This window comes from Lemur catta, chromosome 11 (assembly GCF_020740605.2).
Source record: "Lemur catta isolate mLemCat1 chromosome 11, mLemCat1.pri, whole genome shotgun sequence".
In the NCBI taxonomy this organism is placed as follows: domain Eukaryota; kingdom Metazoa; phylum Chordata; class Mammalia; order Primates; family Lemuridae; genus Lemur; species Lemur catta.
This window is the reverse complement of record NC_059138.1, coordinates 40,245,833-40,269,418: the sequence shown is the minus strand read 5'-3', so window position 1 is coordinate 40,269,418 and position 23,586 is coordinate 40,245,833. Positions and strand designations below refer to the sequence as shown.

Genomic DNA, 23,586 nt, shown 5'->3' with positions numbered 1-23,586 from the left:
ATATTTTAACTAAGTAAAAGCTGGTTAAATATAAAAGAAATATATAATACAAAATGGTGGAAACATGACTATATAGATAAAATCAGCACAACTGGCCAAAAGTGAATGTTTCTTTGTATGGAGAATATCAAGAATAAAAACACAAAATAGTATATAACAATCATATTTTAACAACAACAAAAAAATCACATTCTTACCAAAAATGGGTCTTTACTAAACGTCCAGTATAAAATGTACATGCTTTTATCATCAATTCTGGAGTCATCTAAAACAGATAAATAATGCAAATAACATTAGATAAATGAATGCACAAGCTACCTCTCTGCAAGATACCCAAGAAAATGAGAGCAATGGATACCTCTGGGGAGGAGAATTGGGCAGTTGGGGAATAGGAATAGACTGAAAGAACTATATTCCATTTATATATTTTGGAATTTTATTGTGTACGCCTATTACCTACCTTTTAAAAGTTCAAAATCACAGCCCAAAATTTTCCCATTACATCTTACTTACTTTAAAGCATTTTAAGGTAAGTATTATGGCATTGTTATTATTAGCTATATTTAAAATAGTATAGAGTTGCTGGTCTGCTGGTCACTATTAAAACTGAATGATTTTATTTCCTCAAGGGTATAAAATGAGATTCTCTTTTCAACATACAGGAATTCCTCACTTACCAGGCAGTAATAGGAAAACCACATACATTAAAAGTCTAAACTAGGCCGGTACAGTGGCTCTTGCCTGTAATCCTAGCACTCTGGGAGGCCCAGGCAGGATTGCTTGAGGTCAGAGTTCGAGACCAGCCTGAGTAAGAGTGAGACCCTGTCTCTGCTTGTTGGTCCATAGATTTATATTGCTATATTAGAGACAAACATGATTTCAGGAGTTTTGCAGGCCTTTGCCCTGAAGGAATATGTGAACATGTTAGTTTGCATACCAAAAGCTGCCTCCCCTCAGGAGGGCATCTTAAAGGTCAGTGACAGCTGCTTTCCAAGGTGACACTGCAGTCTCTAAACCAGTGTTTTTCACCTGCTTTGAATGACATAGCAGGTTTGCATGGGATGGGAGCTGATCAAAGAGTGCCCACCGGAGCTAAAAGCAATTAGCCCAAAGGACAGTTCCTGCTTGTCTCCTGACTAACTGTCTCAATCCACAGTAACTAGATAAAGAAATATGGAGCCACTATATCTCTATTTAACTTTTCTGCTAAAATGATAGTTTTATCTTAGAACTTAGAAGTTTGTCTTAGAAAGATTTTGTAACGGTTTGCTCATGTAGATACACTTAATTAAGGGATCGCCAGAAGACTTTTGGGAGACTTTTAACCTAAAATAAACTACCTGTTATTATGTAAATCTGTTACCCCTGGCAACCAATCACTGTACCCATAAATAGTGATGTGAAACTTCACTAATGGCCTCACAGTTCACGGGAATACTGTGGGGTCTTCTGAATCCTCCGCTTATAAAGTCTATTCCTTATAAACTGTACTTTCGTCTCTGTGTATTCTTTTATTTCTATATTCTATTATTTTCTATTTTCTATTATTTCTTTATCCTTTGCAACGACCCCTGCCTGAGGGACCCAATTTTTTGCTGGGAGCGTAGCTAACTCCCCGCACTACTGAAAATAGAAAAAATTAGCTGGGCATGGGTGGGCCTGTAGTCCCAGCTACTTGGGAGGCTGAGGCAGAAGGATTGCTTGAGCCCAGGAGTTGGAGGTTGCTGTGAGCCAGGCTGACGCCACGGCACTCTAGCTAGGGTGACAGAGCAGGACTCTGCCTCAAATAAAAATAAAAATAAAAAGTCAAAAACCAATAGATGCTAGCATGGATGCAGAAAGAAAGGAACACTTACACACACTTGGTGTGACTGCACATTAGTACTACCTCTATGGAAAACAGTATGAAAATTCCTCAAAGAAATAAATGTAGACTTACCATTTGATCCAGGAATCCCACTACTGGTTATCTACCCAAAGGAAAAGAAGTCATTTTATCAAAAAGACACCTGCATCTGAATGTTTATTGAAGCACAATTCACAATCACAAAGATGTGGAATCAACCTAAGTGCCCATTAATTCATGAGAGGATTAACAAAATGTGGTATATATATACATGGAGTACTACTCAGCCATAAAAAGGAAGGAATTAATGTCTTTTGCAGCAATTTGGATAGAACTGGAGACGATTATCCTAAGTGAAGTAGCTCAGAAATAGAAAAACAAACACCACATGTACTCTTTAATAATTTAGAACTAATCTACAGGCACACATGTACAGAAAGAGAAGTAAAAGCCATTGGAAATCAACAAGGGGGAAGGGGGAGAGGGGAGAAGGAGAGGAGTAAAAACCTACCTAACAGGTGCAATGAACACTATTCAGGTGATAGGCACACTAACAGCCCTGACATAAGCATTATAAAAGCTACCCATGTAACAAAAACATTTGTATCCATTAATATTTTGAAATAAAAGAGAGAACAAGACTCGCAAAAAAAAGGGACTTGACCGGACCATGTGCCTTCTGATGTGATGCACCAAAAAGGACACAACACCCCTATGCAATATTCTTTTTTTCTTTTTTTCTTTTTTTTTTGAGACAGGGTCTCATTCTGTCTCCCAGGCTGAAGTGCAGCGGCCTCATCATAGTTCACTGCAATCTTGAACTCCTGGGCTCAAGCAATCCTCCTGCCTCAGCTGCCTGAGTAGCTAGGATTACAGACGTGAACCACAACAACCAGCCTGCAATATTCTTGTCACCATAAAAAAGGGTGGGGGGACTTCAATATAATCAAGCTTGTAGATTTAAGTACCAGTTTACAGGAAATACAGGAAACAGAGCAAGTGAAATGACACCAGAGGAAACAATGAGGACATGGGACAATTTACAAAACAAATGATCTATTTCTTTCAATCAACAAGTAGCATGGGAAAAAAATATGAAAGGCGAACTGTTGTCAATTATAAGGGACATTAGATAACCAAGAGCAATATGAAGACTCTCTATGGATTCTGATTTAAATAGAGCCATATATTAAAAGACATTTCTGAAACAATCTGGGAAACTCAAATATGGAATATATATCTAAATATAATCAGCATTAGATGATATTCAAGAATCACTGCTATTTATTACATAAGACAATGGCACTGTGTTTATATTCTCTAAAAATATTATTTCCTATTAGTAATGCACACTGAAGTATTTACTGGTAAAATAATATAATTTCTGGGATTTGCTTTCTAATACTCCACCAAAAAGGAAGGAGGAGAAAATAAATTAACAAAATTGGTAAAATGTTGACTATTGTTCAAGCTGGATGATGGATGATTATTATGGTATTCTTTCTACTTTCATGTTACAATTAAATTTTTGCATAATAAAAAAAATTTTAATGTTATTATATGTGCCTTCTATTCTTGTAATTAGTAGGCCCATCTGGAGACTTCATTTCCTAAGAAATGAGAGTCAAGTCTGTGAAGTTAGTTTCCTCCTTACAATAGTTGACCCTTTCATCTTGGAACACTTGAAACAATTAAACTATCTTTCTCTCTACTGTTATGAGAACAGTTCCTACTTTAATGGAAAAAATTACAAATGTTTGTGACCTTTAAAATTTTTTGTTAAAACATTCAAAATCCTCTTACTGCCAGATATAACTGTACAGGAAACTGTATAAGAAAGGAATATTAAAAAACTAAAACTAATATTTATTTAGTATACTATACTTTATATTTTTTAGGAGATGGGGTCTCCCTATATTGTCCAGGCTAGTCTCAAACTCCTGAGCTCAAGCAATACTCCTCCCTTAGTCTTCCAATTACCTGGGACTATAGGCACTTGCCAATACACCTGGCTTCAGTATCCCATACTTCAAAATATCAGAAACACTGAGGATTAAAGTGGTTTACTTCTTTATAAAGACAAGAAAAAGAAAGAAAAATTTTTCATTTTTTCTAAAGGTAAAGGAGAAATGAATTAATCTAGATCCAACCTAGGTTGAGCCCTCTAACTAAGCAACCCTGTGACACTTGGAAATTCACATTTTCATGTCTAACCTTAACAAATATTTTCCTCATTGCTTTTGCAAAGTCCTACCTCATTTCTATTTTTTCCAACTTATGATATTAAGGGGGTATCTTTTCTATGCCTTGGCAAATTATCATACTCTTTTCTAAGTTTGGATCAGCTTCCAACATTTTATCCTTTGCATTTTCAACATCATAAAATATCTCTAAGAATCTCTTTTCTAATAAAACTCTAGGTTTGAAATAGCTATGATGTCTCTTGGAATTCTGTGTAGTTTTTAAAAGATTCCCTATAGGCTTCTAGCTGGACACTGGACACAGCCTGATTTTATATTTTATAAGATCCTTGTCAAAATATTGACAATGAGGTTTACCCCTCTACATCAGTGATTTTTAAAAATTTTAGCATCTTTTGGCAATGGTTTTCAAGCTTTTTTCAAGCAAAATCACACTGAAAGCAAAATTAGAGTATAGGGATCAGGTGGAAGACCCAGAATCCCATTCCCTGGGCCTCCCCTTCAGCTCTTGAGATTGCCTCCAAACATCTCAAAGAACATAGCTTGTTGATATCTGCACTCCATGGTAGATCAAAGGTATGTGGTTAATAAAGTACAGTTAAGATACCCGCACAACATGATGCAAACCAACATGATCAGACATGTGGATTCTGCCCAGTATGTTGGCACCATTCCAGGCTTGGCAGAATCATCCTATCCCTCTATTGTTGTTTCTCTGTTCCAGACCACTAATTAGGATCCATTGTTACTCTCTATTCATCCTTCTAAATAGATGCTTCAAATTCTTCCTGGCTCTAAGCACTAACCTTGAACATGCTTTGATTCCACTTTTCAATACCCAGCTTCACTAGCAACTCCCAAACCCTGCCTGGGCTTACCCAGATGACAGCCCTGGGATCAAGAGGTATCACACACGGTCCCACTCACATCTAATTTGTGTTAGTTAGTATTTCTCTTCCCACGTGCCTTTTGCTCTTTTAGCTTCTCTTAGACACATGGTCTTTGTTCTAAAGTCTTTGTATCCTGATTACTTCCTTGCCCTCTTCACAGGATCAAAACTAGCTGCTGGAACTGATTGTTCCTTTCATTAACAATAAGGTCTGGCTTTTAAGTTAGATCTCACTGATGTTTTGGCCATGTCTTTATAAGCATGATTCCCTGTACCCTAATCTGAGAGGGCAGACAGCAGAGAGAATGGGCAGGGAGATGGGATGCGGAAAGAAGCAGATTAGAAAGGAAAGAAAACATCCTCCTTTAAAGCTTTCCATAATGCTGTTTTTGTCTTTATAAAGATGCATTCAAGGAAGAGGAGGAGAAAGGGAAAAGGGGGAAATTTAACGGAAAGATTTTATCAGAAAGAGAAAGAACAAATGCCTGTCTAAATGCTTCTTGGAAATTTGGGGAGGTTACCATGAGTACGGTTGTATGTGTATATGTGATATTCCTTCACTTTTCTGGTCTCCCAATATCAAAAACAGTCTGACCTCATACTTCCCATAAAATATAAAATCAATGTGGAAACTTCCATCAAAACTTAAGATATATATTTTAGAATTCCTGGTTACTAATAATTACCAGCTGATCATCCAGTCCAAAAAGTTGTTCCAGGTATGTTTCAGACAATCTTCGAATTTTTGGTTTCACTGATGGTTCAATGAACATATCCCTTTAATAAAATCATAAAATATGGTCAAAAACTAATTTCATTTTATAGTAGTTAATTCCCTAATTACATCAGTGATTCTTGTGGGTGGAATAAAAAGGAGAAGGGTCATTTCCCTGTGGGGGAAGCAGATTAGAATTACCTGGAGGACTTTTTCAAACTACCCCCCAAGATTGTGCTGTGCCCTGCAGGGAGAATGTGCTACCCTTTCCCCATTCCCAACCTGAAATACAATGGCCCTATGAATACATATTATTGATGAGAGTATACTATATTTCTCAAGCTGAAAACCAGTGGGCAAACTACTCATGTTTAAGTCTTTGGAACTTAAAAACCTATGAAGGGATACTTTAAAAATCTTGAGATTGGAAGCATTCATTGGCAAAACCTTATTTTGATACTATACAATAAGTATTTTACCTTCAAAATGAAATATTTCCCTATCATAAATCAAAACAATCCTTACCAAAGAAGACTTTCAAGGCCATTTTCAATTATAACCATGATCATTTCCTCTAAATATATCAGTGGATCCTCAGGACATGTAACAAGTATACCGCATAATAGCGCCTATGGAAAAAAAGGAAATGGAATCAATGTTTCTGAATTTGCATGTCATTACTAAATTGCAGATAGATTCTTATACAATTAAAAAGTCAAATAATATTAAGAAAAAAATAAAAAGTCAAATAGTGTGATAGTTTTTAAGTAAACATGCTTTTCACATACCCCCCTGTATTTATTCAGTGTTGATATTTTGCTAAAGTCAAATCAAAATACAGCTTACCTTGCCTCTTTCCAAAAATCCACCATAAATGACACAATCAAGTCACTGTACCATGTTTTGTATAATGTGAGAAGTATGTTCTTTATAGTCAATCTGAAGACATAATTGTGATGCTTTAGCTCAGTGGTTTCTACCCTCTTGAAGAATGAGAACCTATTTGTTTGGCTTTTTTTTTTTCAGTCAAAAATTCCTCAGACCCAACCATAAAAGAGATTGAGAAAATCCACCATCAAAATCTACTATGAATGCAAAAACTCTTTAAAAATGTATTTGTGGGCCAGGTACGGTGGCTCACGCCTATAACCCTAGCACTCTGGGAGGCTGAGGTGGAAGGACTGCTTGAGGCCAAGAGTTCAAGACCAGCCTGAGCAAGAGTGAGACCCCATCTCTACAAAAACTAGATAAATTAGTTGGGTGTGGTGGTCCACGCCTGTAGTCCCAGCTGCCCAGGAGGCTGAGGCAGGAGAATCATCTGGGCTCAGGAGTTTGAGGTTGCAGTGAGCTACAATGATGATGCCACTGCACTCTAGCCCTGGCACCAGAACAAGACTCTGTCTCAGAAAAAAAAAGAAATGCATTTGTATTTTATCATTCACATCTACAGAGTATACATATTAATATTTGGAAAATTGCAGCACAATACACATAGGTGGGAAACAAACGACTAAACAGTATCTAAGATACTGTTTAAAGTTCATATATGGAGCTCAGAAAGCTGCTGCGGTCTCATTTTCCTTCTCAAGGTACACCGCCCCCAAAAAAACTTCTCATTAACAATAACAGCGAGATATACAGTTATTAAAGATTTCTCCCCTTGAGACAGAGAAAACAGTTTACAGCACACATCCCACAGAAACCACCTGGAATTCTCCTTAGTCATTTCTTTTTTCCTTCTTGGTTCATTGTCTCCTGGTGAGGTCTAGTGTACATGTGTTGCAGGTCGGAGTATGCTTTTTTAGTCCTTCTCCCACATAGGGTCTACTCTTGCTGGCTTTTTCCTGCTCCTTTATTTCAGGAACAAAATAATTCCATTGCTTGGGTTATGCAGAGCACTTCTTCCCACCTCCATGGGCCAAGTGTCAGCAGATCTAGGTCTAGGGTCTTGTCTTAGCTTCTCAGCAGTTCTCATAGTGTTTCTCCAAAAATAAAAATGATAATTTCTCCCAGATGGACCATGCAAAATACAATTTCTCCTTTTGCAATAGCTCCATGGCCCCTCTTAGTGTGTAGGCCTCAGGCTGGGATAATGGCAAAATGGTAAGATATAGATCTCTCTCCCTCTTTAGCTCTGCCTCCTCACCTAACCTCAAGCCCAGTTGATCACAGTGAGCACTCAGCCATCTGCAGACTGACTTCCTTCTCCCACAAGCCAAGAGAATACAGTTGCACAGGAGATTAGTGGTTCTCACCACAGTGGCAAGCTGGATTTAAACAGTATGTATTACCTAAAAACCAGCAAGAGTGAGTCCTATGTGGGACCTATTAGAAGGGCTGAAGTCTTCTCTTACCTGGCCAGACTTCCAACAGCTTCTCACAGAGCCCTGAAGGAAAGCCCATCTGTTCTCTGGCACTTCTTTCTGTGCCTAGGTTTTCAGAGTATTGAGTTTCTGTACTCCCCACTCTGCGTCCCCTCCTCTTATTCTGGCACCCTGAGGACATCTACATCAGAATCACATGGAGAATAAATTGGCCTCTGAGGATTGAGCCTAGGAACCTTTTACTAAGCTTCCCTGGTGATTTCTATGCACACTGAAGTCTGAGAACGAGTGCCTTATGGAGTTCAGCTTTACAGAGAATTTTCAAGAAAGTTGAGGTCTGGTTAATAAATATCAGAAATTGCTTATTCCTTTGTATTTCCAAGCTCCACAAATCAGAAAGCTACTTTTCCTGAGAAGTTATCCTGCAGAAGTCAAGACAGGTTGGGAGGATAAGTCTCTGAAATGTTAAGGCATATGGAATTAGCAGAGTTAAAATGTACACTTTTTGCATAAGAAATATCACTGTTCATCTTTTCCCATCAGATAAAATAACACAGCATGAGGTTTTATATATTAATGAGTGAACACTACATAGCTATATGCCAGTAAAATAGCACAGTTAATAAATCAATACCTTTTTTCTGCTCATTGTAAATAAAAATCTCAAATCCATTAACTTAGTTTTTATTATAAGCAGAAGCAAAACAAGCAAATGTGCTCATAAGAATAATAATGTTTGACTCTCAAAAACATTAGCCAGGGCTTTATTATTGCTAATCTTCTTGGTAAAAACTTACACAATCAAGTACAAAAAAGATTATGACCTAATTATCTGGATTGGCTTTCTCAAGCCTGTAATTCACAAAACAATTATGCAATCCTTACTTTCTTTTGGCTCTGCTTCTCTAATCTCAGTCCTCAATATTTCTCAAATATTCTGAAAGATGTTCTGGGTACTGAGGTTTACCCAGGACTGTTGCTTCCACTCCTTCCCACTAGTACCTGTCTTTCAAGAAGCAAGATAATACAGTGGGTGGAGTCCACTGGGTTAAGTGTGGGATCTGCAATCTTACCCTGTGCAACCCCTGACAAGTTACTTCTCTGTTCCTATGTTTCCTTGACTGAAATGGGATAATAAAAGTTCATATGTCACAGGGCTATCGTGAAAATTAAAAACTGCCTTCACTAGTGTCTAGCACAAAATAGGCACTCAATAGATAATGATACCAAGCTAGCATCATATTTTTAATCATTCCACTGATAATTATCACCTCTAAAACTTGGACAAAGAAAAAATAAATTTAAAATATTCCCTTATACCACTTAAAGTCCAGTGTGATGACAGAGAGAAAGACACATACTAACTTAAACCAACCCTAATGGAAGAAGTTAGGACTAATGCATAGTTATGAGCCACCATGCATGGCCTAGCGGAAAATGGCTAGAAGAAAGAACTTGATAGAACAATAGTTCAAATATAAATAGCAAGATAGTAACTATCTATTATAACTCTGGGTGGACACACAACAATAGATGTTAGACACTTAAGAGAGAAAGTCTTATTTATCTTTTTAGATACTCAGATAAATACGGTTCAAAATAGGCTAAGGGCCTAAATAGTAATAAAAAATAATTGCTCCAGGAATGCATAGATAAAAGTGATTACCAAATGCTTGTGGGGCCTCAGCAGTTGGAGAAATTTCCAAGTGGCAAGGAGAGGGCAGGGAGCTTGCAGGTGGGGAAATAGAAAAAGCAAAGCCTAAACACTGTTGGAAGTCCCTTCTATCTCCCCAGCCCCTACCCCTAACTCCTGAAACAAGTCCAAAGTGACACCTCACAAATGATCACCATCCCCATCTGGGGTGGAGATGGAGTTGGCATGCTGTTCTGTGGGAAGTCTTAATTCGTATTTAACGAAGTTAAGTTAAAAATTTGAAAATAAACGGGCTTTTATGTCTTGTCAGCACTTTAAAATAGAGAGTGTCAAATTTTTATTTTAGAAACGCTATAAATGAAAAGATCCTGAAGATTACTGAAAGGGGCCAACTGGTTTCAACATTCAGAAGAGAACTCAGGAAGAGAAAGCTGTCCCTTTGGGCCAGAATTGACGGACTTTAAGGCAGACTGGACAGGTAAGGAGCTGTGGGGTGAGAAGAAGACAAAGGATTCTGATACTTGCAGATTGTGCCTGTCCCAACAGGGAAGCAATCTCAGCTGGGTAATCCCTAGATAAGTAAAATTGTCACTGGAGAAATAATAAATTCATATGCTTTTTGTTTCTTTAGCATCCCATGGATTCACAATTCACAGGCATGTGTGAATTGCCTGGCTGGGCTCAGGGAACTCAGCAAAGATAACTTTTTTTTTAGGGGGGGGGGCGGGGAACCAAAGCTTTCTTGCCCTGAGGTCCAGCAAAATGAATTAACGTAATCAGTTCCTCCCTTCCTAAACTGGCAGGGTGGTTCCTTGCTCACATAATCAGTAATTTCTAATTCTTGCATCTCTAACAAATATGTGCACCTATTAGTCCCTAAACAAAATATCTGATAATAGAGTCTATGTGCTTTAAAAACAGATGTATCATTTTTAAAACTTTGCTTTAAAAATCGTAATTTGTAGCTTAAGTACGCCATCTGCTGAACAGATCTAGTTTTGCAAACTCTTTTCATCTTTCCTAAACATTAAACTGAAATCAGAGCTCGCAATTGGAAGAGCACTTCCTTGCTCTCAGATACAATCACTAGGTATTAATATATATCTGATTAATACTTCTGTAGACACTATATTCATAATATCTAGCTCATCTTTTGTCCCTGTAGGGAAGACCCTGTTTGTCTGTAGACAATGTGCTGACTTCTGCCTGGTAGAAAATTGAGGGAGAAATAAGATTTCTAAATTTTTTTGATGACCTACTGTCTGAAATTCTACCAATACGGCTTCATTGTGTGGGCTCCTATTTCAATGATCTCTTTGAAAATACAAATGCCTTTGGGAAAGAAGATCTAAAAAAAAAAAAAAAAAAAAAAAAGCACAAAGCTAATTCCCACAGTGGTGGAAAAAGCATCTCAGAGTTCTCAGAGAGAAAAATCACGAATATAGTGAGAAAGAGGAATCAGAAAGCAATACTCCGTTTTCCTTCAATTCTATCCAGGTTCAGGCCCTGTGTATCTACATGTGGGTGGAGTCCACTGGGTAAGTGCAGGATCTGCAATCTTATCCCGTGCAACCTCTGACAAGTTACTTCTCTGTTCCTATGTTTCCTTAACTGAAATGGAATAATAAAGGTTCATATGTCACAGGGCTATCGTGACATGGTTTTAAAACTTTGAATTTCTAAAATATATTTTTTCCTGAATCTTAAAATAATTCACATAATTTTGTTGTCCAAATTGCCAAGTATTTGATCATTTAGTTTATTTATTTTAAATCTAAAATAAAAGTTCAAAACATACTTGACTCTGCGGTATAAAAAAACAGCCCTCCTTTATCTTGATATGTTTATATGTTTTCTACAAACAACAGATTCAGATTGCACGAAAGTCATATGAGATGCTGATGGTCTATGCTGGAAAAGATCAACTTGCTTCAAAGCTGAGGACATAAACCATGAAGGAAGAGATTATTCCCTGACAGAATCATGATGATTGAGCACAGTGGCTTCAAATTCATTTTTTACATAGAAAAACATCTTTCAAAAAAGACATGATAGGAATCCCAAAATATAACCCAGATAAAAGCAGAGTTGTTCTAGGCGTGCAAGGTGGAAATAAAGAGAGGAAGCAGAGCTCACACTTTGTCCCTAGTGCCCTTTCTCCTCTTGTAGAGCATTCCCATAGGGGTCCTTAGACCTCCCAGGATTCTGCAAAAAAGAAAATATCTTGGAAATCTATGAGTATGCAATTAGCTGCACACAGGCCTGCCTGAAAGGTGAACAAGAGTGAGAGGGTTTTATGCAAATGCCAGCTGGAACAGAGGATAGCCTATGTAGGAAATAAGATGTCCAGGAGACCTCAGCTATGTGATCAGAGTAAAAGGACACTCACCCAGGCCTCCAACCAGGCCAGCCAGCTGGGTAGCCTAGGATGAGAAACCAGTGCTTCCCAGCAATCAGTGCTTTTACGCTTTCTGTGCTTTCTTTATTTCTTTTTAATTCTCCATCAAGAAAGTTCATTCAAAAATGATATTGGAAAGCAAAAAGAGAAGCATTTTTTTCTGCACTTAGGCTATGATGTCATTATTTTGTTTTAATGTATGAACATTTTTTCTGATTATAAAAATAGTATATGCTCTATGTAATTCGGAAAATTCAGAAAAAATGCAAGAGAAGAAAAATCAACCATCATCCTGCCAACTAGAAGTAACCTCTCATAAAAATTTTAATTTCAGTCTTTCCTCAATGCATATATTTTTTACAAAATTAGTATCATACTATATATAGTTTTGTATTTTTTTGGCTAATTATTATTTCATAAACATTTTTTCATGTCACCAAAAATTCTTTTAAAACATCACATAATGAGTTTGGTTGATAATCTCTTACAAAAAGTATACCATAAATGCTTAATAATTTCTATTAATAAATCATTAGCCACTTAGGTTCTTTTTCCTATTATTAAAAATCATATGGTATACATATTAATTATCACTACTAACGGTAAAATGTACATATCTTCATCTCTATTTCTTAAAGGCAGATTTCTATAAAAATACAGAAAAGGTTTATACTGAAGATCTTCATACATATTTCAAAATTGCTTTCCCAAAGGTATTATCAATTTATATTCTCATCAGCAGCCAATGACAGTGTCCACTTCACCTCACTCTTGCCAACACTGAAATCTATTTTAAAAAGAGAGAGAGAGAGAGGACAGGGTCTCGTTCTGTTGCCCAGGCTGGAGTGCAGTGGTGCAATCATAGCGGCCTTGAACACACAGACTCAAGAGGTCTTCCCACCTCAGCGTCCAGAGTAGCTGGGACTACAGGTGTGCGCCACCACACCCAACCATTTTTTTTTTAATGTTTTGTAGAGACAGTGGTGTCACCCAAGCTGGTCTTGAACTTCTGCCCTCAAGCCATCTTCCTGCCCTAACCTCCCAAAGTTCTCGGATTACAGGAGTCAGTCACCATACCCAGCCTGAAATCTATAAAATTTTTATTTTTATTGATTTGATGGATGAAAAATGGTAATTTATTTTCATCTACATTTCATTTTAGGCTTCATTTAGATAGGGAGGCAGATATAGCAGTGACCAAAGAGAGAGAATCCCAAAGGGATGGTAAAATTCAGAAAGACAGAAGGGAAGCTACTTGTTGGACCTCCACTGGTATCCACAGAAGTCTCCTCTAGGGTCCTTCTCAGGTAACGCTTTAAAAAGTTTTGTGGTTTATTTAACAAACCACTCCAACAGTTAGTCCATGACTTAGGCTCTTATCATTTCTTTCATTTTCATAATACAAATCTAATCACTATTACTCCTGAAGTAAATTTTGAAGTAGGTATCAAATTCGTGAGAACAAGTGCCCCATGTGTGACCCCTCTGATTGCTGGGATAGGGGTGGCCAACCTGACTGGCCAGTAGACAGCCCCTCTACCCTTTGCTGTGGCACTCAGACTCCTCCTGAAGTTCCAAAAACTGTGCTGCAGTTGAAAAGAACCACCTTCTTAGAAAGAATAATCGTTTCTGGGTCAAGGGTAATTTTCCTTGGCTTATTAAATTTGTTAATGTATTCTAGACCTGCACTGCCCAATATGGCAGCCACTGATTACATGTGGCTATTGAGCATTTCAAATGTGGCTAGTCCAAATCAAGGTATGCTAATTGGAAAGGACACACTCAGTTTTGAAGACGTACGTGATTTTATATTAAATCCATATTGAAACGATTATATTTTGGATAGATTGGTTTATATAAAATATATTGTTAAAGTTAATTTCACCTATTTCTTTTTAATTCTTTCATGTGTTGTTGGACACCCAAATTTATAAATGCTCGGAGGACTTAGGAGACAAGTGTGAGCTACAAACAGCTTCAGCGTCACAGTTGCAAGTGGTTGAAGCCATTGAGATGTTTTCTACTAGCACATGGCAGAGGACCAACAAATATTTGCTGGTAGAATATGCTAATGTACACCCCCCCTTAGCTGACCACACTTGCCATTCCTCAAGAAAAAAGGCTAGCTGAAGTCAAGAGTCGAATCTGTTAAAAAATTAATAAATAAAAGTTACCTAATTTTAATTGAACATACAATCCAGCAGTCTTTAAGTGGGTGTGTGAACTTCTAGAAGCTGACAAAGGCTTTGCAAGGATTATGTGGGCATAAACAGTATAAAGGAATCCATATCCTCACCTTATGTATAGTCGGCCCTCTATATCCATGGTTTCTGCATCCATTCATTTGACCAATCCCAGGTCAAAATACTCAAAAACACTGAATCTGTACTGAATATGTACATACTTTTTTCCTTGTCATTATACCCTAAACAATACAGTATAACAATCATTTACATAGTACTTACATTATAACATGTATTATAAGTAATCTAGAAATGATTTAAAGTATACAGGAGGATATGCATAGGTTACATGAAAATACCATACCATTTTATATAAGGGACTTGAGCATCCAAGGATTTTGGTATCCTCAGGACCTGAACAAATCCCCCATGGATACCAGTGGAAAACTGTATTCTTTCCTAAAATCGATCTGCCTCAGGACACATATTGCAATTTTCTTTTCCTACTTTTCCCTTTCATAATCATACTCTCCCACTCTAGCATGTAAAGACCTGCATCTCATCCATCTAGAATCTTCCTATAAAGAAAACTGAGGTAGAGAGACTTAGAAACTTGCTCAAAATCACCCAATTAATATGAAGCCAAGAATCAAACCTAGGCAATCTTATAATAAAATGTAACCCTTGCATCAGATGCCTTAGGTTTCAAGTAACAAACTCAACATGGAATGTATTGGTTCCCATGATAAAACTTATTGATGTTCCTAGAAGCCTGATTTCTTCCCATTTCCCACTATGCCTTCCCCAGAATTCACTTCACCCTAAAATTTTCTCTCCTTGTGTACACAAGATAACTGTCAATGGCTCCCAGGGCCACATGTTTCCCCATCAACATCCAGAGGTGGTATATCTCTGTACTAGCATTCCAATCAGCAGCCTGATCTAAATCAGTTTGGATAACATTTTGTTCTCTCCCATGATTCCATACCATCCCCCAACATACACTTTGGTCACAGACATCGTGGCCAGTGAAATTGAAGGCACTGGTTGCTGCAAGCCAGTCAGGCTTCCACTCCAGAGAAGGGGATAGTCAGTTTTCCTGAAGCACTTTGGCTATGTGAAGGAAGAGGTGGGTTATGGAATAAGAATGTAGGAAAAATTTGGAAGGCTGGGTGTGGTGGCTCACGCCTATAGTCCTAGCACTCTGGGAGGCTGAGGCAGGAGGATTGCTTGAGATCAGGAGTTCGAGACCAGCCTGAGCAAGAGCAAGACCCCGTCTCTACTAGAAATAGAAAATTAGCCAGACAACTAATATATATATATATATATGTGTGTGTGTGTGTGTGTATACATATATATATATATATATATATATATATATATATATATATAAAAAATTAGTTGTGTGTGGTGGTGCATGCCTGTAGTCCCAGCTACTCAAAACACTGAGGAAGAAGGATCTCTTGAGCCCAGCAGTCTAAGGTTGCTGTGAGCTAGGCTGACACCATGGCACTTTAGCCTGGGCAACAGAGTGAGACTCTGTCTCAAAAAGAAAAAAAAAGAAAAGAAAAATTAGGATGAGGGAAGTAGATATTGTATAGGAAACTTATGAATGCCCAGTACATTCTACTCCTGGAGAACAGAGACAGAAAAGGAGGGAGAGAAAGAAGAGGGAGGAAGAGAAGAAGGAAGAGGAGAAGAGACGAGGAGAGAGGAGGAGGAAAAGAAGAAAAAAGGGGGTAATTATAGGTTTGAGACCCATTCACTAAGTGATGCTGTTGTGATCCACATCTTAGTTTTTCAGATAATGTTTTGAGATCCAACTGGATTTTAATCCCCTTGCATGAACAAGCCAAGAATAGCAGACTGTATTTTCCAAAATGGCCATAACACCACCTCCCATCCCCAAATGCTCTTTACAATGTGACTTTGATATGCCTCCTATCAAGAAATGGGTTCTGGCCAGGCACAGTGGCTCACGCCTGTAATCCTAGCACTTTGGGAGGCTGAGGTAGGAAAATCACTTGATGCCAGGAGTTCGAGACCAGCCTAAGAGACATAGCAAGACCTCATCTCTACAAAAAATAAAAATAAAATAAAACCAAAATTAGCTGGGAAAGGTGGCACACACCTGTAGTCCTAGCCACTCGGGAGGCTGAGGTGAGAGGATCACTTCAGCACAGGAGTTTGAGGTTACAGTGAACTATTATGGTGCCACTGCATTCTAGCCTGGGTGATGGAACAAGACCCTGTCTAAAAAACAAAGAAAAGGAAAGGAAAGGAAAGGAAAGAAAAGGAAAGAAAAGGAAAGGAAGAAAAGGAAGGAAGGAAAGAAAGGAAGGAAGGAAAGAAGAAAGGGAAAGAAAGAAAGAAAAGAAAGGAAGAAAGAAGGAAAGAAAGAAAAAGAGAAATGAGTTCTATGTTACCTCCCCTTGAATCTAAGTAAAAATAATGTTATGTTGACTACCAGCCTAGGTCATAAACAGTGGTATTACTTTTACCTGGTTCCCTATTAGGGAGGCTTGATCTTAGAACCCAGATACTGTACTGTGAGGAAGTCCAAACAGCCCATGGAAAGGCCCAAATGGAAAGCAGACATGCCCAAATAGAGAAGAACCAAGCCTCCTGATTCACAGACCTGGCTGAACTCCCAGCCAACAGCCAGTGTCAACTTGCTAGGTATGCAAGAGGAGAGAGCCATCTTAAAAGTGGATCTTCTATCCCCTGTTAATATACCCCAGGTGGTACACATGGAACAGAGATAAACTGTCCCTGCAAAATCTTGTCAGAATTTCAGATTTTTGAGCAAACCAAATGATTCCTGTTATTTTAAGCCACTAAGTGGCTTGTGTGGTTATATGTTCCATAGTAATGGATCATTGATACACCAAGCAAACAAAATGATTATACAGCCAAAATTGAAGCTGTCATTCCATCCATGCCTAGCTATATACATTCTGAGAAGGAAAAAAAAACACCCAGCCATGACTATATTTTATTTTAAATTTTTAAATTTCAAACATATATAAATAGTAACAACAGTATAATGAACCTTTAGGTACCCATCCCCTAGTTTTAACAATTATCACTAGTCTGTGATTCTTGTATAATCTATATATTCATCCATTTCCCCCACCTATTCTCATAAATTGTTGAAGGTAAAATTTACATGAACTCAAATCCACAAATCTTAGTGGTATAATTTTGACAATGGAAACATCATTTCCGAATTTGTAGAAGCCGGTCTTTTCAGATCACCTACAGGATACACCTAATACCTCTGCACTCAGAGGTCCCATGTTTCTTTCTTAACCTGCCCTGTATTAGACATTATGTGCAAGGCGACAGTCCTACTGGTGTCTTTTCAAGCAGGATAAAATCTCTCTTATCAGGTATCCTCCATCTCACCTTCTCAATCCTCATGGTTGTAGTTGTTGTTTATGCACTTTTTTTTCCTGGCAATTTTATTGTAAATATACTTCCGAAATTTTGTGATGACATAAATAAGTATAAACTTTCCATCTAAAACATTGCCCCAATTCAGCATAAAGTAGCTTGATGACTACATCGTCCCTCCTCCCATAGATATGGAAGGGTAAAAATTGACAGTGAGGAATGTGTAACAGAGAAAATGGCCTGGAAAAGGCTAAAAATGTTTTGTCTCTTCAAAACCCCCTCACCCTTTTTGAGAACTAAAACCAACATCTCTGCCCTCAGGCCATGGTTGGGAGGGGCAGGAGAGTGTCCTTTATTCTCTGTGCCACAGGAGATGGCTTGGGGAAATTGCCCAAAGGTCACGAGATCCATCTTAGCCAAAAATGGGATGAATCTCAGCAAAGGTCATGAAGTTATCTTAGCCAAAAATGGGATTATGGGATTAATCAGAACATTTAAAACTCTGTACTTCTGCTCAGAGGCAGGACATTGGTACCTTGAGACAGGAGTCTGCCAAACTCTTCATTTGTCAGCAAATTAATAAACTCCTCTTTCCTTCTCCTCAAAAAAAAAAAAAAAGTAATTTTAAAAGCTACTGTTTAAAATTTTTCTGTTTGGTTCTAAAGGACTGAAATGTAATTGACTTTTTCATTATCTAGTGGAACAATTTTGTTAGCTTTTTAAATCTACCTTTTCACTACGAGTGTAACAGATATAGTCAGAAACTGAATATACTAGGAAATATAGTATTATTGTCATTGAGAGCCCATCTGACAACTGAAGATTGGATTTAAAGGGGTACAAGTCAGTTTAATTGTGTGTTCTTCCTTTAATGTTCAGTTTCTCAGAGGTAGGCATGGATTGGTGAATATTTGAGCATTACCAGGGTTAGGTATTTGCCACATCAATAGGATAGAGGGAGAGACAAGTAAAGGAGATAATGGTACTTGAAAGTGATTATCATGATTTTAGCATTTTAAAAACATGTCTACAAATGTTTGACACTGCTCCCATCAAGAGGTGGAGTTTAATTTCTTCCCTTGAATATGGATTGGACTTAGTGATTCACTTCTAATGAACAGACTAGAATGAAAGTAATGTTGAGTAACTTCTGAGCCTAGGTTATAAAAGGTAATGCTACCAGGCTCTACTACTTGGACGACCGTTTTAGAACCCAGCCTTCAAGCTATGAGGAAGCTCAGCCACATGGAGAGGTTATAATCACATAGATGTTCTAGCTGTGAATTCCAGCTGAGGTCCTAGTCAACATCCAGCATCAACTGCCAGGCATGTAAGTAAGGACGTCTTTGAGATGACTTTAACTCCAGCCCCTTTGACATGCAAGTGCATGAGAGATCTTGAGCAAAAAAGTTCTATCAATTCCCATAACTGTGAAAAGCAATAATAAAATGTCTATTGTTATTTTAAACCATTAAATTTTGTGGAGACTCATTTTTCAATGATAGATACCTGCAACAATTATGAATCAAGGAATCTAAGGTGGGTAGAGAAATGAGGACACAGGAGTCATATTTGACAGTGCAAAAATGATTAAATGAATGAACTGGTGGTGTCAATCAGTTGAAGACATGATAGACTAGAAATCCCAGAGTGAGTGGGGTAGGAAGTTAGATGAAAAGTGAGATGAAGAAATACAGTTTTCAGAGATAGTACAGTAATTTGGGATAAATGATCAAGAGTCATGAAGCAGAATGACTAAGGAATAGTAAAAACAAAGATAATTGGAAGATAGGTCAGGGATGTGAAAGGAACATCCCTGTGGATGCTGAAGCCACTAAGAACAATGATAGGAGTAGAGGTAGAAATCAAGGTGGTGAGCCAGATTCTAAAGTTATCAAAGAAGCACAAAGAGTAACCAAGAGGCTGGTATATAATAAAGAGAGTGAGCACTAAATTTGACATTATGAACTATAAAGAAGCTTTTATAAAAAGGAGGGAAGAGATGTCATTTGGAAGTGGAAAGGGGGAGCCAAGGAGGACAGCTATCCCATCTCTGGATCCAAGGTTAACTGAGAAGTGAAACAAAAGCAGTTTCCATAGGACTTCACTTCCGACTCAGATGTGGAAAGTCATCATGGTCCAGTGATTCTGCTACAACTAGAAAAAATCAGATATGTTACAAAAATCACATTTTAAAATGTATTGGAGAATGATGAAACTCCAGAGAAGGGAGAACTTTCTAAAATGAGCTGACAATGCACAGCTGTTTTTTCACTCAAGACATACCAATTCTGCATATGGAAAGAAGACTGGGCTAGGGCCAGGCAGAAGAACTCCACCACTGAAAAGAGAAGCCAACAGGATTTTGGTGGTTGCATGGAGCTGACATGACAGATTAGAAACTTGAGGTGCCCCAAATGTGGCCACTTCTCCCATGAGACATTTGCTGACAGTGTTCCATGCAGGAGGCTGGGGAACTAAAACATCAACTTCCAAAAGGCAGAATGAGTCTCTCATAATCTCAGGGAAGGGACAAGAAGCCTGCCTCAAACATGCAGCTAGCCTAACTCTCAATACATTTGCCAGATTTTAAAGTTGAGGGCCTAGAGAGAAAGCCAAAGAGCTAAGCTCAAATACCTCTGAAGGGCAAAACAAAATCTCTTGCAATCTTTTGGGGTAAGGAGACACAGACCTGCTAGCTTCTGACCCTATCTCAGGAAAAAAAAAAGAAAAAAAAAGCCCAGCACTTTGGGAGGCCAAGGCAGGGAAACTGCTTAATGTCAGGAGTTCAAGACCAGCCTGACAACATAGCAAGATCCTGTCTCTACAAAAAATAAAAAAATTATCCAGGCATGGTGGCATGCATCTGTAGTCTCAGCTATTCAGGAGGCACTCCTGAGTAGGCAGTTTGAGCCCAGGAGTTTGAGGTTGCAGTTAGCTACGATCATACCACTGTACTCTAGCCCAGGCAACAAAGTGAGACCATGTCTCCAAAAACAAACAAAAAAGCCCAGAAAAGTTATATCCAAAAAACAGGGACAAATCAGATATGGATGGAATCTGAAGAAAACTGAAAACTGCAGTCCAGCCTCAACCCAGTTCAATCCCCACCTGGACTGAAGCCATCCAAAGCCATCAGCTCTTCACCTTGTAGAAAGTAAAGGAAGAAACTTCTCCATGAAAGAGTATATCATCTGGAGTTTATACTGTTGTTTTTTTTATATATATGATGTCTAATAAAAATAAGAAATTACAAGATATGTATAGAGGCAGGAAAATGTGATTAATAATCAACAAACAATAGAAGCAGACCCACAGATGATCCAGATATTCAAGTTAACAGACAATGATTTCAAAATAACAACCAGGCTGGGCATGCTAGCTCATGCCTGTAATCCTAGCACTTTGGGAGGCTGAAGCAGGAGGATCACTTGAGCAGGAGTTCAAGACCAGCCTGAGCAACATAGCAAGATCCTGCCTCTACAAAAAATAGAAAAATTGGCCGGGCATTGTGGTGTATGCTTGTAGTCGCAGATACTCAGGAGGCTGAGGGAGGCAGGAGATTCACTTGAGCTATGATAAGGCCATTGTACTCTAGCCTAGGCAACAAAGCAAGACCCTATCTCAGAAAAAAAAATTAACACCTTAAAGAAAACGGGAAGAGATAGATGAATAAAAAGATGCATGATTTTAAAAATCAGAATGTATAAAAAAGAATCAAATGGACATTCTAGAACTGAAATTAAGGTTTCATTTGATGTATTTAACAATAGATTGGACATAGCATAAAACAGAATTAGTCAATGAAAAAGATCCAAACTTGAACATAAAGGAAAAAATGGGGGGAAACGAATAGAACAAAAGAGACATGTAGAACAAAGTAAAACAAACAAACAAAAAAACCGAACATACTTACGATTGGAGTCCCATAAAGAGAGAACTGAATAATATTTTATTAATAAAATGACCAAGAATTTTCTAAAACTGACCAAAAAAACCCATAAATCAACAGATTCAGTAAGCCCAGAAAACCAAGCAGGATTTTTTTTTTAAGTCAACCTCTAATCAAGAGGTTTCCAGGGAAATGATATTTTAAGAAGACAATCAGGTTTTATTTAGGACAGGTAGGTGAAAATCAGAAGAGGGGACTGCAGGCATACATCACCACGCATGGCTATTTTTCTTCTTCTTCTTTTTTTTTTTTTAATAGAGATAGGGTTTCACTCTGTTGCTCAGGCTGGTCTTGAACTCCTGGCCTTAAGCGATCCTCCAGTCTGAGCCTCCCAAAGTCCTGGGATTACAGGTGTGAGCCACCACACCCAACCAAACCTGAATCTTAAATACAAACATTCCACTTTCTGACCCCACCGTCTACATTTCCAGTTCTCTCACCTAATAATTCCCTTTACTCCTCTTCACTTACCTCTTAGGAGCTTCTGCTTTCTGCCCGTATATCAGCATCACATCCTATTCTCATTTCCCACCCAGTCTTTAGAGTCCTTGGCCCATTCCTTCAGCTACTCAGTAGCTTAGCTCCCTTACCTACTGCCATTCCATTCTATATGCCTGGCAAATGCCTATCCTTGATGAAGTCAATTGGGTTATTTCTATACCTACATCTGATTTACTGAGTGCTACTTGAGAAAATCACACAACTGGGAACCATTCTATCTACATATTTTTAAGTGTAATTGTATAGCAGTACAACATGAATGAAACTCATTATAATTAATTAAAATACAGATATGTACAGAATAAAAAGTTAAAATTCTCCTTCATCTCCTCCCATAAAACCATCCCCAAACATCTGTTGTTAATAGTTTGGCATATGTTCTCTGCATGCATTATTGTCTTAAATACAGATAGGTATACACACAAACACATATACAAATATACATATATATGTATGTATGAAATCAGATAGATAGCTAGAGCATAGTGGACTCTTTGCTGGGCAACTTGCACTTTTTCTTTTTTACTTAATAATATGTCTTGGAGGGCATTTCTTCTCAACAGGTACAGAAATACTTTATTCTACGTATCTCATTCTCTTAGTCACATTTCCATTATTTACTGTTTTCATCATAAAAATGTTATAACGAATATCCTTGTACATCCTTCTGAATACATGTGCAAGTATTTCTCTAAAGTAGATCCTTAGAAGTGGCAACGCTTGGTCAAAGGGTGCATGTACTTAACATTTTAATAAATACTTCTAAATTACCGTCCAAAAAGAGGAGGGCTGCACCGAATAGCCCTCCCAACCACATGGAAGAGCTACCACACCCAGCTGGGCTCTCTTCTTTCCTTCCCTAGACAGCTCTCTCCCTCATTCTCCACATAACTTGTCTTTGCTTAAACCTCCTGCTGCACCGCCATCCCCATCCCCACCCAAATACACATGCTTGGCAAACAGCTCACCAATTATTTGTAGAGAAAACATAAGTCAACCAAGGACAACTTTCTCAGCTTCCTACCCTCAAACCTACAAAACCTACTATCAGCCCCCATCCTAACCTCCTTCCCTCCTACTATACTTAATAATAGCGGAGGTGCGCAGTCCTTCCTCCTGTCTAAAGGCAACTGCTTGTGAGGGTCCTTCCCCCCACAAAAGGCTGACTACATTCCAAGGTCTCATCTCAGCTTCCGCTCTCTCCTCAGCTCACCTCCATCTATTTTCTGTCCTCAACGCTCCTTTCAAACCCCAGGCTCACGGGCAGAATTCACAGAAATCCTTCAGGTCCTCATCTCAGGTAACCAATGCCCACTCCCTCCTTAAAACACTTTTCGCAATGCCACACTCTCCTGATTTTCCTTCTTTCCTCTCCTCTGAAACTTTTTTCTCACTCCTCCTGTGGCCCTCAGGTGCTTCTTGTTCAAAGCTTAAGTTGTTGGCGTTTGGGGTTTCCGTCCCGGGCCCAGTGCGCTTTCTCCCTGAGACATGTCACCCCCTCCCTGCTTTCTGCCACCGCCACCCGTC

General features: G+C 38.3%; 1 protein-coding gene across 1 annotated transcript in view; it reads right to left on the bottom strand.

Annotated features, from left to right (window-relative positions):
* The window catches only part of FBXL13 (F-box and leucine rich repeat protein 13), a 183,267-nt gene that overhangs the window by 159,352 nt on the left and 329 nt on the right, over positions 1-23,586 (bottom strand). The window contains exons 2-4 of the mRNA XM_045564287.1: positions 6,177-6,280; positions 5,623-5,713; positions 198-265 (exon numbers count right to left, since the gene is read on the bottom strand). Coding sequence (XP_045420243.1) covers positions 198-265; positions 5,623-5,713; positions 6,177-6,280 — 263 coding nt within the window. The remainder of the gene's footprint in view (positions 1-197; positions 266-5,622; positions 5,714-6,176; positions 6,281-23,586) is intronic.